A 12,207-nucleotide genomic window follows, 5' to 3' on the forward strand; every position below is an offset into this window, starting at 1 on the left:
TTATGATTAACGTACGCTGTATGTTACTTTTCAGAAAAAAAATAATAATACAAGAGCATATAGCCTATGTAATTGATGATGAACGAAATAAAAAAAAAAAAAAAAAAAAAACATGAAAATCATCTACTGGGAGTACAGTTAGACGAGAACTGACATATCATATAATGATTGACATGAAGGTCACATGGTGCAGTTGAGGTGAGAAGCGAATGTCACTCAGTAGGCGTTACCAAAAACCGACTATGGTACCATTCTATGTATTGCCGCCACAGCATGCTAAAGTTTACCGCAGCGAATTTCGTTTTCACCTGAGCCAACATCCATTTACAAATCTACCCTATTTATTGTAAAGTTTACGACCACTTTTAAGAAAACTCATTTGGTTTAATAACTGTAACAAAAATGAAACAAAGAGCCTCCGACGGGCTTCAATGGCCACAAGTGTTCACTAAAATGATGATTATTTAATTCCAGATGTTAATGCGCAATTTTGGAAGGAAGGAGGCAGTATATTTGGTCGGCTGTTTAGCAGTAAATGCTTGAAAATCTTCAAAAATGCTTTTACTAATTTTTTTTTAAAAATTCGTTACAGAGAGACTAACACTTCGTTATATGGGGTTAATTTTACATGTAATTTTGTTTCAAATTTACATGTAGTTTCGTTTCCCAAGGTGCAATGTTTTGCGAAAAAATTCGTAATAGAGAGAAATTCATTATTCATTTCACAAATATACGTGGTCTTAATTCTAATCTCAACAATGTCCATTTCCACTTGCAGTCTGCCAAACCCCATGTACTTTTTCTGGCAGAATCTCAGTTATCGGTTGATTCAACTACTGCTCATCTCAGATGCCCAAATTATTCACTATATGATTCCTTTCTCCTCAAAGGTAGTACTTGTGCATATGTCCGTTCTGATATTCCCTGTCAGAAACTTGGCAATTTGGAATCTCCTCTCTTTGATCTTCTCTGGCTTAAAATCTCTCTACCTCATTGTGTCAAATTCATCTGTTGTCTCTACCGTTCTCCCAACTCCACTAATCACTTGGAGCTCTTTGACTTCCTCACTTTGCAACTTGACTTTCTCCAGTCCAACTTTCCTAGCAGTGAGGTAATTTTCCTTGGTGATTTTAATGTTCACAACTCCAGCTGGCTTCCGTTTTCTAGTCACACCGACCCAGCAGGTCGAGATGCTGAGGCTTTTGCAATTACTAATGACCTAGCACAGATTGTTCATTTACCTACAAGAATACCGGACAATCCTAATCATACAGCCAATACGCTTGATCTTTTTCTCACAAACAACCCTTCTAAGTACACGGTCGATGTGAGAGGTCCTTTAGGCACTTCAGATCACAACTTGGTGATTGTCTCTTCTCCAATGGATCCTTTATCTCATGGCTATTCCCAACCTCATGTTGTTTGGCATTACAAGAATGCAAAATGGGATGACCTGCGAGACGACTTTTCTTCTTTTCCTTGGTCGGATTACTGTTTCAAAACTTCTGATGTCAACGTTTGCTCAGATCGTGTCAGTGAAATTATTCTTGCAGGAATGGAATCCTTTATCCCACACTCCACTTTAAAATCTCGTCCTTTATCTAAACCTTGGTTTTCCAATAAATGTGCTAAGGCTGTTCAAGAGAAGAATGTTGCATATTGTAATTGGCTTGATTCTAATTCTTCAGTTTCATTTTCTGCCTACACCAAAGCTCGCAACAATTGTAAAGCAGTTATTAATCAGTCCAAACTAGAGTTTGAACAGGCTAAGAGTTTCTTGCCATAATGGTAGCCGAGCATTCTGGTCTCTTGCCAAAGCTATTGGGCGCAACTTATGCCCATCTCTGCTCGCACCTCTGTCCAAACCAGATGGTTCTGTTGTCACTTCAGCCAAGGATAAAGCGGACCTGCTAGCATCCCATTTTTCTTCCAACTCATGTATTAATGATCTTGGTAAAACACCTTCCACCATTCCCAACATGCTCCATTCAATGCCTCCTGTGGTGTTCCATCAAAAGGATATCAGAAGGATTTTGATGAATATTGATGCTAAGAAAGCTCCAGGTCCTGATGGTATTTCTCCCCTTGTTCTCAAAACCTGTGCTCCTGAACTTACTCCTATTCTTTGCCACGTTTTTTCACTTTCTTATTCCGAAGGTGTTTTTTCTTCTGCTTGGAAATTTGCTCATATCCAGCCAATTCCTAAAAAGGGTGACAAATCCCTCCCATCCAATTATCATCCCATTGCAATTACTTCTACTCTTTCTAAAGTAATGGAGAAATCAATTGACCGCCAACTCTTAAATACTTAGAAACCTTCCGTCTGATCAACGATCACCAGTATGGATTCTGTCAGTGTCGATCCACTGGTAATATTCTGGCTTATGTTACCCATTTATGGACTAATTCAATGGAAAGTTTCGGTGAAACACAAGTAGTTGCTCTTGACATCTCAAAGGCTTTTGATCGTGTTTGGCATAAAGGTCTTCTGAACAAGCTTCCATCTTATGGTTTGCCAACTGTTTTTAGTAATTGGTTATCCAGTTTTCTCTCTGATCGCTCACTGAGGGTGATGGCAGATGGCTCTCTGTCTTCTCATCTCTCCACTAATTCTGGTGTCCCCCAAGGTTCAGTTCTTTCCCCCACTCTTTTCCTCTTGTATATTAATGACCTTCTTCCATTGACTGGAAATCCTATCCATAGTTTTGCCGATGATAACACATTGCATTCCAATTTCCATTTTGAGAAACCTTGTCCTGCTCAATCAGCTTCAACTTCTCGAAAATCTGCTACCAATTCCTTAAATGCCGATCTTCAGATAAATCTCCAGTGGGGCAAAGACAACTTAGTTGATTTTAACCCTTCTAAAACTCAGTCTTGTCTTATATCTCGCAAAAAGGATTCTTCTGCTCCTATGCTTATCTTTGGCAACACTCCGATTTCTAGGCAAGGTGATATATCTCTTTTGAGGATTGCCCTGACTTCTAATCTCTCTTGGCACAAGCACATTACAAATATTGCTTCCTCTACATCTAAAAAACTGAGCTTTCTCTTTCGCTCTCGGCATTACTTTTCTTCCTAACAGCCGCTCAATCTGTATAAATCACAAATCTGCCCTGCCGTGGAATATTGTTCCCACATCTGGGGTGGTGCCTCCAAAACCTCTCTCAGGCTTCTTGATTCCATTCAGAAGAGGGTAGTTAGGTTAATTAATGATTTAGCTCTAACAGAGTCTCTCCACTCGCTTTCTCATAGATGTACTGTTTCTGCTGCATGCCTCTTCTACAGATACTTCCATGGGCACTGTTCTTCTGAATTGGCTTCTATAATTCCCGCTCTCTCTTTCAAAACAGTCCGAACAGTTCTATAATTCCCGCTCTCTCTTTCAAAACAGTCCGTGCCGCCACCAGCCAACATCCATTTACTGTCCAACTTCAAACCCACAGAACCAACTTTTCATCTTCCTCATTTATTCATTCAACTGCCATTTTCTGGAACAACCTTACTTCATACATATTTCCTGAAAATTACAATCTACAGAAGTTCGAGTCCAATGTCAACAAATATCTTCTTTTGTCTTCTCAACCTCCAACCCAAGCATGGTACTAAGTACTATATGTTCTAATACCTCTCATGTTTGGGGTTCACATAAAAAAAAAAAAAAAAATACAAGTTCGTGATAGAGAAGTTCCACTGTATATATATAACATCCCTGTGGAGCTAGTGCTTAAGCGAATAACAGCTGTTATCTCTGCAAATGATAACCCAACATGGTATTGAGTAGGTGGTCATAATTCATTGATCACTGAGCTTATGTCCAAATTCAGTATTAAATTTCAAAAATCTGGCAAGGGCTAAAGTCCTAATGATTCCAGATTTAGGCGGTTCTGTTGTGTTTTATCTTGCTTATTTTTAGGATTAGGTCATTTGGTTTTATATGAAACATCCTTCCAGTCACCTCAACCAAGTAAATCTAATTGGTCACGAAAAATGCAACGCAGATGTGATGCCATCTGCAACTTCCACCAGAGGCGAATTATTGTAACTTGTATTGTTGCAATCATACAAGTGTGATTGTAACAATACAAGTAGTTGTAATCAAACATTGGAACAATACAAATATTTATAATCAAATACTTGTATTGTTGCAATCATACTATTTATATTAGCTATACTATGGCCAATTGACATACGCCTACTTACTCTACTGAATTTGAAATGGAAATGACACAAATTACATCACTTCCTAAATGATGCTAATGCAGTCACTAATGTTGATTCGGTAGAGGAAGTAGCTGACTATTATATTAGCCAATAGCCTAATCACTCAAATGGGTAATTAGGCTATTGGCTTGGATTTTGTTAACCTCTTCCAAGCCAAGGACGTTTCAAATAAAATCATCTACCGCACATGCTTGGCGCACACCATTTTTTTTATCATATTTGGACTGATATTTCTGATATAATTGGAGTAAGTATTATTACTGTTTAGATTTTGTGATTTCTAAATTTAAATTGTGAATAATCAACTTATTTATTTATTTTTTTTTCTCTCAGTGGGAAAGTTACTTCCATCATTAGTTTAGTCTAAAAATGTTCTTGGTGTACTTCTGAAATGAATGTAAGCAGGTTTTATTTGAAGAAAAAAATCATAAAGCAAAAAAAAAATAAAAATATTGTATGGGATGTTTGCTCCTCAGTATGTGTTTAGCTGTGCTAGCTGTACAATTGCAGTTGTGCTGCAGTTCCTTGCACTGTAACCATTGTATTATTATTATTTTGTTTTTATTATGTAGTTTGGTTAAGATAAAATCAGTTTCGTGGACTAACATTATTAGAGAAGGACCCCCAAGGTTCGGTGCTGGACCCATTGGTGTTGTCTATATTTATTAATGATATTGCTGGAGGCATATCAAGCTTAATGTCTGAGTTTGCAGTTAATACAAAGGTTGGCAGGGTGGTTAATGACTGTATGCTGCTACAACAAGGTCTAGAAAAATTAGGCAAGTGGGCTGAGAAATAGCAATTGATGATTAATCTTGACAAATGCAAAGTACTGCACAAGGATAACAGTAACTCCAGAGTAACGTACCAACTGAGTTATACTACACTCAGGGTAGTAGAAAATGAATAGGACCTGGGGTAATTGTGCAGTCAGATACGAAGTTCTCTGAGTGGGCAGACAGGAATTTTGCTAGCAGAGATAAGGTGGTGATTATCCCATTGTATAAGGCAGTGGTTGGGCTACATCTTGAGTACTACTTACAGCTCTGGAGGCATCATTTTGGAAGGATGTAGAGTGGGCTGAAATGGATACAGAGAAGGGGAGTGAGATTGGAACGAAGGGGTGTTCTTACCACAAAAGGCTTCAGTTCTGCAAATTGCAGCATCTGGAGACTAGGCACCTATAAGGTGATATGATTGAGGTGGATAGCTTAAATAAATTCAAGGAAGAACTAGACAAACTGTTGGAGAATGGATAGATGAAATGAGAAGGGTTTTTTTTTTTTTTTTATGCTGATGCTGTATAAGCTTGCTTTCTTGCTTCATTTGCCACTACTAATGCTAATTTGAAAAGTACATCAGTGATGTTTTTAGACTAAACCGAGGATGGGTAACAACTTTTACATTTGACTAAAAAGCAGATTAGACAACATTTTAATTTAAAAATTGTGAAATGTAAATCATCATCATCAGCCATTTTCAATCCACTGCAGGATGAAGGCCTCTCCAGCAACTTTCCAGTTCCCTCTGTTTTGAGCACTGGCCATCCATTTACTACTCAAAACCTCATGAATTTCATCTATCCATCTCCGCCTTTGTCTTCCAGGTTTTCTTCTAGCTCCTCTTGGGTACCATTCTGTTATTTTCTTAGTCCATCTGTCATCATGTCTTCGAGCTATGTGTCCTGCCCAAGACCATTTTAGTTCTTTAGTTTTGATAAGAATGTCCTTTACTTGAGTTTGCTGCCTAATCCATGTGTTTCTCTTCTTATCTAACAGTCTGATTCCCAATATAATTCGTTCCATTCTTCGCTGTGTAGTTCTTAGCTTCTCTTCCATTCTTTTGGTGAGTGCCCAAGTTTCACTTCCATAAGTCATGGTGGGGAGTATACATTGATTCATTATTTTACGTTTCAGACAAACTGGGATATTGCTCTTCAGTATGTGACTATATTTCCTGAATGCTATCCATCCAAAATTTATTCTTCTCTTGACTTCCAGCCATTTATCATTATTACAGCTAATAACTTGTCCCAGATAAGTATATGACTCCACCTTTTCAATTACTGCTCCTTCAATCATTATTTCCCTTTCCGTGGCATACTTGTTCATCATTACTTTTGTTTTAGCCATATTCATCTTTAGTCCAAAATCCTTACTAACTGTGCCTAACTGATTAAGATTTTCCTCTAATTCTTTGGGATCGTGACTTATGACCACAATGTCATCTGCAAATCGTAAATGGTTTAGGTACTCTCCGTTCACATTGACTCCTTTCTGTGACCAGTCTAATCTTCTGAAAGCTTCCTCAAGGGCAGCAGTAAACAGCTTCGGAGATATTGTGTCTCCTTGTCGAACTCCTTTCTCGATTTTAAATTTGCTACTGTCTTTGTCTAGTCTAATAAAGGATGTAGCACTCTCATATATTTTCTTCAAAATCATAATATATGGAGTATCTATACCTTGTCTTTCCAGTGCCCGAAACATTGCCTTATGCTGTATGGAGTCAAATGCCTTTTCATAATCCACAAATGCCAGGCATAATGGTGTTTTGTATTCATTTGCTTTCTCCATTAGCTGTGATATTACGTGAAGATGATCCATAGTTGAGAATCCTGTCCTAAAGCCAGCTTGCTCTTTCGGTTGATTCTCATCAAGTATTCTTTCTAATCTGTTAGTAATGACCCTTGTGAACAACTTGTAGATGTGGGATAACAAGCTAATTGGTCTATAATTTCCAATTTCTGATTTATCTCCTTTCTTATGCAGCAAAACTATGATTGCATTATTCCACTGCTTAGGCACCACACCTTTTCTAATGCACTTTGTGAAGAGCCGTGCCAGTTTTTGTGTTATGTCTCTTCCTCCCAATTTTAACAACTCTACAGTAACTTCATCTTCCCCCGGGGCTTTCCGATTCTTCATTTTCTTCAATGCATGTTCTACCTCATCAGGATGAATATCGGGTATGTCGTATGTGTTGCTACTTTGCAATCCATCTTCCCCACTGCTGGTATTATTCCCTCGCTCCTTGTATAATTCTCTATAGTAGTCTTCTGCTATTTGAATTATGCCTTCTCTGCTGTTTATAAGTACACCATCGCTATTCTTCAGTTTCAGTATCATTTGTCTTTCTGTATTACTGCTCATGGCTGCTGATTTAAATCCTTTGTTTTCCCTTAATGCTTGTTCTACTTTTCTTGTGTTAAATCTTCTTATGTCCTCTCTGAGTCTTTCTGATGGCTTTGCATAACTCAGTATACTCAATTTTCTCCCTGTCAGTGTTTTTCTTGCTCTTCATTTGTCGTCTTTGGTTCATGTGAAATGTAAATAGTAATATTTAATTCAATTTTAACATCAAATTCAAAAATTTCAGCCCAATTGTAACAAAAAAAGTTAAGACGACAAGTGGCCTAAACTGAAAAATAAACAAAATAGACATTGGTGCCTTTTAATTATATGCCCTGTGAGTTTTAATTTATTATATATATATATATATATATATATATATATATATGTATAAGTTATTAGTTGTGAAGGGCAGTGTGCTAACGTTACAGTATTAGTAACACTAGGCACCTGGATTTATTATTATTTTTACTATTAAAACCACCTTTATATGTGTTGTGGTCATAAAAGGAGGAGATTTGATGGTATTTCCTCAACTTTGAAATACACATGTGTTTTGAAATTTTATATGAAAAGTACTATACCTTAATCTAAATCAGTGTGATTTAAATTACTGCATTTAGGTAATATTTCTCAAGTGCAGTGTCTTCACATTTTAATTTCATTGTGAAACCTTCACCACACATTCCTTTTTTGAAGTTATGCTTTCAACATATTTACCCATATAATGTGATTCATTTTATATAAAAAAAAATTGATCATTACCTTTGAACTTTTCATGTTATTGGCAGAGAACTAATGAGTATAATCTATTTCTAATAACAGTTCTATAAATACTGCTAACCACATCATTCAGATAGTTTCTGTTGTAAAGTTGAATGCATTATTTTGTAATTGGTCATCAAGCATTATAAAATTTATAAAACAGAATTTTTTTATTTTTTATCTTCCACTCTAGTCACTGAAGCAACGTCAAAGTCATGTTTTCTTGACCCGTGATGTTTCATCAGCACATAAAGAGACAAAGGTAAATTTTTCCTTATATTTATTTGCAATCACTTGTGAAAATTAAATAAACATGATGAGTTTACCTTAGTAAGAACAATTGCTTTGTAGCTCATGTTTTAAATGAAATTCTAATATTATGAATTTGTGATCCTTGGTAATGATTAATTATTAGTCAGATGTTTATGTTAATTCTAAACTGAACTTGAACTACAAAATGTGTTGATGATGATAAATTTTTTGTTGGATATTTTAAATAATAATACCATTGATTTTAGGCTAGTTAACTTGCTAAATATGTGCAGTGACTTCAAAAGGATGTAAATACTACACTAAAAATCTAGTGTTAATTCAAAGTTCAACTGACCATAATATGTGCATTTCAGTTTAAATGTGTTCAGAGTAGAAAAGAATACATCAGTATTAATCAAGAGAAACTTTTAGTCAGATACCTTAATATGTTAACACTAGATTTAACTGTAACACAAATTTGATTAAAGTAAAAGTACAAAAATTTAATAGTTGACTTAATATAGTAATGATAAATTATATGCTGAAATTTCACAAATAAGACATATTCGCCTATCTCTGAATTAAAATGATTTGAAGCTTCTCATTTATGAGAGAAGCACATGCAAATTGTACATGTAATTTGTAAAATTTCAGGAATTTTGCAGGAGGCACAACATATTGTATCAGAGAGAGAGAGAGAGAGAGAGAGAGAGAGAGAGAGAGAGAGAGAGAGATCATTCATATTACACAGTTAGACCACCTATATATGCCTGACGTAGCCCAGTGGTCAGGAGCGAGAGTGCATAGCACACGTTCCTTGAGTGGACCTGGGTTCAAGCCCGTGAGTACTAAATACGATAAATATTTTGTATTGACGATTTATTTTAAACTCTACTGACTTGGTTGTCGTGCCGTAGAATAAAAAACAGAAAATTTATTTATTTATTTAAATCATAGCATGACATACTGCTACCTGTTTTATCTATACCAAATTGCTTTATGGGATTGTAATTACTCAATACATTTTGTAGTGGTTATAGCTGTCATTTTTTCTAATATTTCCAAGTTTACTGCTGCTTAACCAGAAAAGAATTGGAAATTTATGCAAGTTTTTCCTTGCCCTAAACAATTCCGTTTATTCATTGTCTGTTTTTTGTAATTTTCAGTTTATTTTGTTGCTGCCGGTCTCCTGCAAAGCTTTCATAATCAAGTTCCTGCTTTTGTTAATGTTTTAACCTGTGGTGTTGCCACATCAAACACCTGTTAACAATTATCTTTCTAGTAATTTTCTGCTAACACTTTGTCTACCAAGCTCAAAACTTATTTTTTTATTAAATGTTTTTATGTTTAACTTTCATTTTGAACCCATTGCAAAATTGTTAATTAATTTACTTTAATTTACACAGCACTGTGCACCTAGAAGCATAGACCCTTGGAAAAAAAATTATGTAATATTACTTTGGACAATTTGGTGAATGCTTTCCTATACAGAGATAACTGCCTGAGAGCTGTTTATTTTAAAACAGGCAGAGGTTCAAACATGAAGTGAGATTTGTACTTCGTGGAAAATTCAAATTGCTAGTGTGCCCTCAGACAAGCACCCATCACACATATAAATTGCATGAATGAGCACATGGTATACTTGGTATACCATTCAGTACTGTACATCATTTTTGAAAAGTGATTTGAAATAATGATGAGTGTTTGTTCTTCCTTATTTTGACTTTATTTCTAAATTTTTGAAGGGGAAAAAAAAAAAAAAAAAAGTTAGTTTTGCTTGAAAAAGTTACATGGCTTGGTGCATCAGTCTTAAACCATAACAGGAGAACCAAAAGAGGTTTAAGCATTTGGTGGAGGGGTTTTCATTTGTATAGATTGCTACAAATACAAAAGAAGCCACTTTTTTTTGTGAGTGGCCAATGAAGAAAGGCTAAAACAAAATATAAACAGAGCCATAGTGTGAAATGGAAGAAAACTCATGGCCAAGTTAAAGAGGGCAATTTAATACAATTTTGGCAGTTCCATAACATTCCAGTTATGGAACTGCCAAAGTTATGACAGCTGGCCATATTCACAGGTTTACTGTCATATTAAAAACATAAAGCCATGATATCAGTTCCTCTTGTGACACTTCACTTCATTATCTTTTATTTGACTGATATGATATTTTACAATATTAAACACTAGGAAATAGTTCTGGATTAACTAGGTTTTATTACTTGTGTGAACTAAATTATGACTAAGTTATGTGAACTGTATAAAGCATACATACTGTATTCTCATGATGAGAACTGTTATTGACTTTGAGTTATCTGATATTAAGTTAACAATATTATATTGTAATTTTGTAGAATGTTATATCAAAAACTTCTGTCAGCAGTCATCATCATCATCAGCCAATTTCAATCCACTTCAGGATGAAGGCCTCTAGCAACTTTCCAGTTCCTTCTGTTTTGTGCAATGGCCATCCATTTACTTCCCACAAACTTGTGAATTTCTTCTGCCCATCTCCATTGTTGTCTTCCAGGTTTTCTTTTAGCTCCTCTTGGGTACCATTCTGTTATTTTCATAGTCCATCTGTCATCATGTCTTCGAGCTATGTGTCCTACCCAAGACCATTTCAGTTCTTTAGTTTTGATAAAAATGTCCTTTATCTGTGTTTTCTGCCTAATCCATGTGTTTCTCTTCTTTATCTAACAGTCTGATTCCTAATATTATTTGTTCCATTCTTCTGGTGGGTGCCCAAGTTTCACTTTCATAAGTCATGGTGGAGAGTATACATTGGTTCATTATTTTATGTTTCAGACAAACTGGGATGGCACATTATGGCCATGTTGCCCTTGCACCATAAAGCCCCCAACAAACAACAACAACAACAAATTAGGATATTGCTCCTCAGTATGTGACTGTTTCCCGAATGCTATCCAACCAAAATTTATTATTTTCTTGACTTCCAACCAATTATCATTATTACATCTAATGACTTGTCCCAGATAAGTATATGAATCCACCTTTTCAATTACTTCTCCTTCAATGATTATATCCCTTTCTGTGGCATACTTGTTCATCATTACTTTTGTTTTAACCATATCATTTTTAGTCTGAAATCCTTACCAACTCTGCATAACTGGTTAAGATTTTCCTCTAATTCTTTGGGATCGTGGCTTATGATCACATGTCATCTGCAAATCATAAATGGTTTAGGTATTCTTCATTCACATTGACTCCTTTCTGCGACCATTCCAATCTTCTGAAAGCTTCCTCAAGGGCAGCAGTAAACAACTTGGGAGATACTGTATCTCCTTGTCAAACTCCTTTCTCAATTTTAAATTTGCTACTGTCTTTGTCTAGTCTAATAAAGGAGGTAGCGTTCTCATACATTTTCTTCAAAATCATAATGAATGAGGTGTCTCTTCCTCTTTTTTCCAGTGCCTGAAACATTTCCTTATGCTGTTTGGAGTCAAATGCCTTTTCATAATCCACAAATACCAAGCATAATGGTGTTTTATATTCATTTGCTTTATCCATTAGCTGTTATATTACTTGAAGGTGATCCATAGTTGGGAATCCTGTCCTAAAGTCAACTTGCTCTTTTGGTCGATTCTAATCTGTTAGTAATGACACTTGTGAACAGCTTGTAGATATGGGACAACAAGCTACCTGGTCTATAATTTCCAGTTTATCTACTTTCTTATGCAGCAAAATTATGATTGCATTATTCCACTTCTTAGGCATCATGCCTTTCCTAATGTACTTTGTGAAGAGTCTTGCCAGTTTCTGTGTTATGTCTCTTCCTCCCATTTGTAACAACTCTACAGTAACTTCATCTTCACCTGGG

At 35.7% G+C, this 12,207-nt stretch overlaps 1 protein-coding gene across 2 annotated transcripts in view; it reads left to right on the top strand.

The window, feature by feature from the left end:
• Nucleotides 1-12,207, top strand: part of LOC150084591 (WD repeat-containing protein 43-like) — a 168,738-nt gene that overhangs the window by 113,800 nt on the left and 42,731 nt on the right. For both annotated transcript variants that reach the window (XM_090375342.1, XM_090375343.1), the window contains exon 9: nt 8,311-8,379. In XM_090375342.1, the coding sequence (XP_090231468.1) occupies nt 8,311-8,379 (69 nt within the window). The remainder of the gene's footprint in view (nt 1-8,310; nt 8,380-12,207) is intronic.

This window comes from Mastigoproctus giganteus, chromosome 6, assembly GCF_048544385.1.
Source record: "Mastigoproctus giganteus isolate SK-2022 chromosome 6, ASM4854438v1, whole genome shotgun sequence".
NCBI lineage: Eukaryota > Metazoa > Arthropoda > Arachnida > Uropygi > Thelyphonidae > Mastigoproctus > Mastigoproctus giganteus.